Source organism: Solea senegalensis, unplaced genomic scaffold (assembly GCF_019176455.1).
Source record: "Solea senegalensis isolate Sse05_10M unplaced genomic scaffold, IFAPA_SoseM_1 scf7180000015839, whole genome shotgun sequence".
Lineage (NCBI taxonomy): Eukaryota > Metazoa > Chordata > Actinopteri > Pleuronectiformes > Soleidae > Solea > Solea senegalensis.
The window spans coordinates 8,539-14,934 of record NW_025321473.1 but is presented as its reverse complement, the minus strand read 5'-3'; the positions used below and the strand labels follow the sequence as shown (position 1 = coordinate 14,934).

At 38.1% G+C, this 6,396-nt stretch overlaps 1 protein-coding gene across 1 annotated transcript; it reads left to right on the top strand.

Moving 5' to 3' along the window:
- The first annotated feature begins 255 nt into the window (after positions 1-255).
- LOC122762613 lies at positions 256-5,734 on the top strand. The gene is made up of 6 exons (XM_044017797.1): positions 256-1,486; positions 1,606-1,715; positions 2,840-3,055; positions 3,375-3,953; positions 5,313-5,481; positions 5,569-5,734. Exons 3-6 carry the CDS (start codon positions 2,842-2,844, stop codon positions 5,690-5,692), a joined length of 1,086 nt encoding a protein of 361 aa, XP_043873732.1. The 5' UTR covers positions 256-1,486; positions 1,606-1,715; positions 2,840-2,841; the 3' UTR covers positions 5,693-5,734.
- The last annotated feature ends 662 nt before the right edge of the window (positions 5,735-6,396 follow it).

Genomic DNA, 6,396 nt, shown 5'->3' with positions numbered 1-6,396 from the left:
TTAATATATGAAATACAGGAACTTGTAGCAGCAGTCGGTTACCACTAACTTAGTCATATCGGGAGAGGGGAGGCGAAGGGGTTTTGTTGCTGCTGGAGGAGAAGGAGCGGTAAAATCGCGCCATTTTGCCTTCTTCGCCGCCTCAAATCTTAACCACCAATGCCCCGCTTCTGATTATTTAAGATGTATTCTTGTAACATATGCAGCCAATCCGTTCAGTCTCTTAAAGCATTTCTTCTGCATTGTAATCTTCATCGCAACGAGCCCCGATCTATTTTCAAGTGTGTTGCAGCAGGTTGTAAGCGGTCGTTTTGTAGATATGCAGCGTTTAAGGCTCACTTCTACCGCCATCATTACAGCACAAAGCCTGCTCATGTTACAACCGTAGTAACATTAAAATGCACCGTTTTACTCTGTGAATTTAAATGTGAGGACATGAAATCACTGGTTGGTCATCTAAAGAAGCACATAATTGAGGGACGCCAAGTGAGCTGTCCAGTTAGTGGATGCAGAGGTGTCTTTACAGTAAAATCATCGCTATCCTCCCATATGTCAAGGAAACACAAACATCTTACAGTGAATGAGATTTGTGGTGCAATGGAAGATACCCAGAGCCACACTGAAAGTTATAGCATACCGGAGGCTGCCAGTCAGTCATGTGATGAGGACATAACGAGCGGGTCCACTTTCAGTGACCTCTATCTTAGAAATGTATGCCTGTTTTACATTAAACTACAAGGGCAGCATCTTCTTCCAGCATCTACAATTCAAAATATTGTTGAAGAGATGCAGAACATACATCAGTTGGGTCAGACATATACTTTGAATAGAGTAAATACACTTATACATGGTATGGCTATTCCAGAGGAAGACATTGTCAAAATCTGTGACACAGTAATTCAATCTGACCTGTTCTCCGTTTGCCATACAGGGCCTATGAGAACTGCTTACTGAAGAGCACAGTGCTTTAAAGACATTTTCAAATATGTTGAACCTAAAAAAGTGTTTTTGGGTAGAGATGAAAACAGGACAGAGAGATTTGCCTATTATATTCCCGTACTGAATACTTTAAAAAGTATGTTGAAGTCTAGTTTTTGGCAGGGCCTCCTGTCAGTTAATTATAATGACCTTCCCAGAACTGATGTTCTCTGTGATTGTTGCGATGGCAAGGTCTTTATGTCCAACAAATTTTTTCAGGAAAACCCAAGTTGTCTCAAGCTAGTTTTATACCAGGATGCCTTTGAGGTTGTGAATCCACCGGGCTCTGCAAAAAAGAAGCACAAAGTTTTGGCTGTGTATTTCTCTCTACTCAACATGTACCCCCATGTCCGATCAAATACTGATCATATGCAGTTGGTTTTGTTGTGTAGAGAAAAGGATTTCAAGGACTTTGGCCACACTAAGGTTTTTTCAGACCTGCTTGCTGATTTGAAAGTATTGGAGGAGAGAGGAATAACAATGGTGGATACATCTGTGGTAAAGGGAGGTGTGTACTGCATTGCAGGAGATAACTTGGGCTCTCACTGCATTGGAGGTTTTACAGAGAATTTCAGTTCATCAGAATATTTTTGCAGATATTGTCTGATTACTCGTACTGAATTTCAGGGTGCTGATCCAGCCATTTGTGGACGAGAATGGACACCTGAAACGTATACATCTGCTATTGAACAGCTGGAGACTGATGACACACCTGAGGTGCATGGAATAAAGTTTAGGTCTGTATTCAACACCTTACAAAGCTTTAATGTTTGCTCCCCTGGCCTGCCCCCATGTCTTGGCCACGATATCTTTGAGGGTGTACTTTCATACGATGTTGCTCTTTTCCTCAAATACTTTATTAAAAAAAAGAAATGGTTGACCTACACAATTTTGAATAGGCACATAAAGCAGTTCAAATATAAAGTAACGGATGCACTCTCCAAACCTTGTGAGGTCAATCCCAAAACTCCAAAACTCAGTGGACAAGCTGTACAAAACTGGAACTTCTTAAGACTTTTGCCTCTCATAATTGGAGACAAAGTTCAAGACCCACAAGATAATGTGTGGCAGCTAACACTGCAGCTTAAAGACATTGTAGACCTAATTTGTTCTCAGCAAATTTCCAAGCCCCAGATTGCTTATCTGGATGCTCTCATCCAAGAGTATTTGGAAACCAGAAAGGCAATGTTTCCAGATGTTAAATTGAGACCCAAACACCATTATCTGCGGCACTATCCTGGACTGATCTTGAAATTTGGGCCACTTGTGAGGCTATGGACTATGCGTTTTGAGAGCAAACACAGTTACTTCAAAAGATGCACAAGGCATTTGAAAAATTTCAAATATCTGTGTTTAACTCTTTCAGAGAGGCATCAGATGTCAGCATGCCCTCCAACCTTGCAAATAAAGGATAGCTCAACATTTTATTCTGAGCTTTACAGCAAGGAAGTTAAAGGTGCCATTATACATTTTGGCTTCACTGAAATGAATACCAAGGTGTCTGTTGATTTGCAGTACAATGGGATAACTTACAGAAAGGGCCAATTTGTAATAACTAGAAATGATGAGTTAATGGAATTTGGAGAACTTATGCTGATTTTTGTGAAAGATGACTCTTCACTTCATTTTCTGATGAGAGTGTATGATGGAGAATTTCTTTCACGGTACCACATGTATGCTGTAAAGAACAAAACAGAAAGATTGGAATGCAGACACATCAGTAAACTGATTGACATGTGGCCATTATCTCCATATACAAAAAATGGATACCAGATCGTCCCATTGAGGCACAGTGTTTTGTCGGACTAAATTCTTTGATATCGGTAGACTGGAAGCTAACGTGTTTTTGACTTCTTAACAGATATGGCAGATTCTCAAATCATGAAGACAATTCGTGATGCGATTGAAGCAGTGCTCCCTGATCTTCCTCATGATGTCATCAAGCTGCTGGAAAATACGTTGGAGGCACTAGGTGTGCTTACCACAGATGACTTGCCATACATCAAAGAATCAGACTTGAATCCAGTAGTAAAGCCCATACAAGCCAGAAGACTTGTTGCTGCCTGGACCCAAAATGGTAAATATATTGAAATGATAACTACAGCATGCATGTACATTAATAGTCTCTGAACTTCAAGTTGATGGCTACGTTTTACATGTGTGTACTATGCTTTTACATGTCTTATAATAAATGCCAACTTAACTGTTTCCAAAATTCCAAATTATGTTTGTTTATGTAAACACAGTTAATTTTACAATAGTTCACACAGTGCCGATTCAGCATGCAAGTGCAACATTATTGTTATTCAGTAGTAATTTATTGATACACTACACTATTTCACAGTAAAATGTCATTCACAATTTAATGATTTCTAAACTTTCTTTTGCCATTACAGTCTCAACCACTTCCACTCCAGTGATGTGTTCTTCGCCAGTATCTGTCCTTTACTCATCCCCTTCGTCCTCGGTCAACCACTCACCAGCATCATCTGCTATTGGGTCACCACCCTCAAGCTCTGCAGCATTTCAAACAGAAGATGTTATTGAACACATCAAGTCCACCTTTTACACCCAGTGTAAAGAAATCAACAAAGGTACAAGCATCGAAACACTATGCAGAGAATGGCCATTTTTGTTTATCCAAGCTGGCATGGCAGAACATTTCCAGCAACTGACTGGCGTGAGTCTGACTGGGTCCTTCCATGAGAATGTGGACAAAAAGGGGGAGCGCCTTTTAAACTTCCTGAAAACTGGTGATTCTCGAAAACACAAACCAGTCCTGAATGCTCTTCTCAAGCTTCAAGCTGAAAGGAATCAGTCAAGTGGTTGCTCAGAGGAAGTCATAGAGATGGTTCTTCTTATGGCTCACTTTGGTGAGAATGAAGCACATCTGTTTCATTGTGTTGAGGAGACGAGCCTTGCCAAGGAAGTTCAAATGAAGGATGTGCCATTAACACCCTGTCTTATTGTATGTGGTAAGTAAACAAAACAGTAAACATTTGCCATTGTTGTTGCATTACTGTACAAGTATTATTAGTTGTGTTTTGTCTCAAATGTCTGTGATCTTTTCCTCCTATCAACTGATTTAGGTATGGTCAGTTTTTGAATTACATAAATGTTTCCTTCATTTCTTATTAACAGTTCTGATATACATTTAATACAAAACTATGGCTATCTCCTCTCTTTAGTTCTCTTCTATGAACCCTGTATATTCTTAAAAGAAAAAAAAGCCACTCATACTGAGCTCAAAATGTAAAGAGGTCTCCAAAAAGCACTCACTGAATTTTCAGACTTCAGTGATTTTGAATTCTTAACTGTATTGTATACACTACCAGTCAAAGGTCTGGACACACCTTCTCATGTAATGGTTTTTCTTTATTTTTATGACAATTTACATTGTAGATTCTCACATTGTAGATTAAAAGTATGAATGAACACATATGAATTGTGTAGTAAAGAAAAATGTATGAAATAACTAGAAATATGTTTTATATTTTATATTTATCAAAATAGCCACCCTTTGCTTTGATTACTACTTTGCACATTATTGGCATTCTCTTGATGAGCATCATGAGGTAAAAACCTGAGATGGTTCATATTTGAGTTATTTTACCCTTTTTTGTTTACTACATAATTCTATATGTGTTCATTCATAGTTTTGATGCAAACACAGTATATGTTAATATTCATAAATATAAAGAAAAACCATAGAATGAGTAGGTGGGTCCAAACTTTTGACTGGTCATTTTTTGTTTTCAGTAGTAAGCACACTTGCTGGTGTTATATGCATGGTTTAAAATAATTATTTATATTTATTTAATAATTATAATTCTGCATGAATGTTTAGAAAAAGAGATCAGAAACAGATCCTTATTACTGCAAATTTAAGTTTTTGTGTCAGAGCTAGAGAAACTGATCAGGAACACATTATTTGGAAAGAGGCTTCTCTGCAGGTAAAGAATTGGAAGCACCACCTTGTGGTCTCATTTGGTATTGCAGAAATTACTGACATTGTGTTGATAATCTACAAGTGCGTCTTCAAGTATTATTGGGAAGTTCTAATAGTTTTAAAATGTTTGTTTATCAACAAAATGGATCGAAAATGTAAGCCTCAAATTTTATCTTACACTCTATTATGTTATTATTCTCATAATCAGATCATGCCACTATTTTCCAATTTTAGTTTTTTTTTCTCTGTGGTGGTAGAAAAAAAACGCCCAAAATGTGACCGTGTGATTGCAGTGCACATGGAGCTCAGATTTGTAGATCTGACTGCTATAGAAACCCTTTGTATTAATATATTTTTTTATCAAATTTATGTTATCCATTAACAGGATCCTCCTGCTTTGTTGCCAAGACGTTCATGTTGAGCATTGACCAAAAGGTTGTTAATGACCACATCACCTCCTTTTCGTCTGCCATGTGCCTGTTGTTTGGGAGTTACTACTGTTTCAACATACACTACCCAGTGGAACTAAGATCAACACTTGAGTTCCTCCAAAGGTAAACATGTCTGTTATATTTATTTAATATATAAGGTATTTGATTTGCCCCAACAGAATGGAATTTCCCCCTTTTCTCCCGTTTAAGGTGTTTCTTCTCCATAAATCCAGAGAGAGGGACCAAGGTTGAGCAGAAAAAGAAAAAACTGTTCTCAGTCAATCCCAGAGTCCTGACTCTTATCTCTGCCCTTGCGGATCATGAGTGGATCTAGATCAACTCCCTATGTTTCCAAAAAGGTATGCACTGTTTCACACCTGACTTATGTATAAATAAATTAACATATAAAAAAATACATAAATAAATGAATAAATAATAATAATGAATGAAAAGAACAAATAAATGCATTCCATGTATTTCTACATTTCCAAAAATATTGGTAAAGCTTCAGGAGAATCATAAGTTTAATGCCAGAGGGTGCACCCTATATAATGGACGAAACCACATCACAGGTCCTATGATGTGGTTTCAGCAACAGGTTTAAAATGGTTGCTTTAAAGGTTTAAAAAACATTTGAGGTGTTTTTACTGTTTCACGGTTTTACAAGGGTTTTCGAGGTTTCTCAAGGGGTTTCTCAAATGTGCTGCAGCACAAAGGAAATAGTGACTTTCAACATGACCTTAAACAGCACTCAGCTGTGTGTAGTGTGTGTGATTGTGTGGTGTGATTTCTGTGCAATGTATTGTTTTGGATTTGCTGCAATGCACTGGGTGCAATGTATTGTATTGGGTGCTGTCCAATGGAAATGGATCTGCAACACCTGAATGAAAAACCCAAACCCACCTGTGGCTTAAGTGACGGATGTCACCTGTGCCGGATCGGACACAATACAATGGAACTGGATCGGACACAATGCAATGGAACTGGATCGGACACAATGCAGTTGAACTGGATTGGACTATACTTAGTATACTTAGT

Excerpts from the sequence above, each read along its gene's own strand:
- LOC122762613 (XM_044017797.1), top strand. The coding sequence starts at position 2,842 with ATGGCAGATTCTCAAATCATGAAGACAATTCGTGATGCGATTGAAGCA. Across the intron at positions 3,056-3,374 it reads TGCTGCCTGGACCCAAAATG|TCTCAACCACTTCCACTCCA; the intron begins GTAAATATATTG and ends TTGCCATTACAG. Across the intron at positions 3,954-5,312 it reads ACCCTGTCTTATTGTATGTG|GATCCTCCTGCTTTGTTGCC; the intron begins GTAAGTAAACAA and ends ATCCATTAACAG.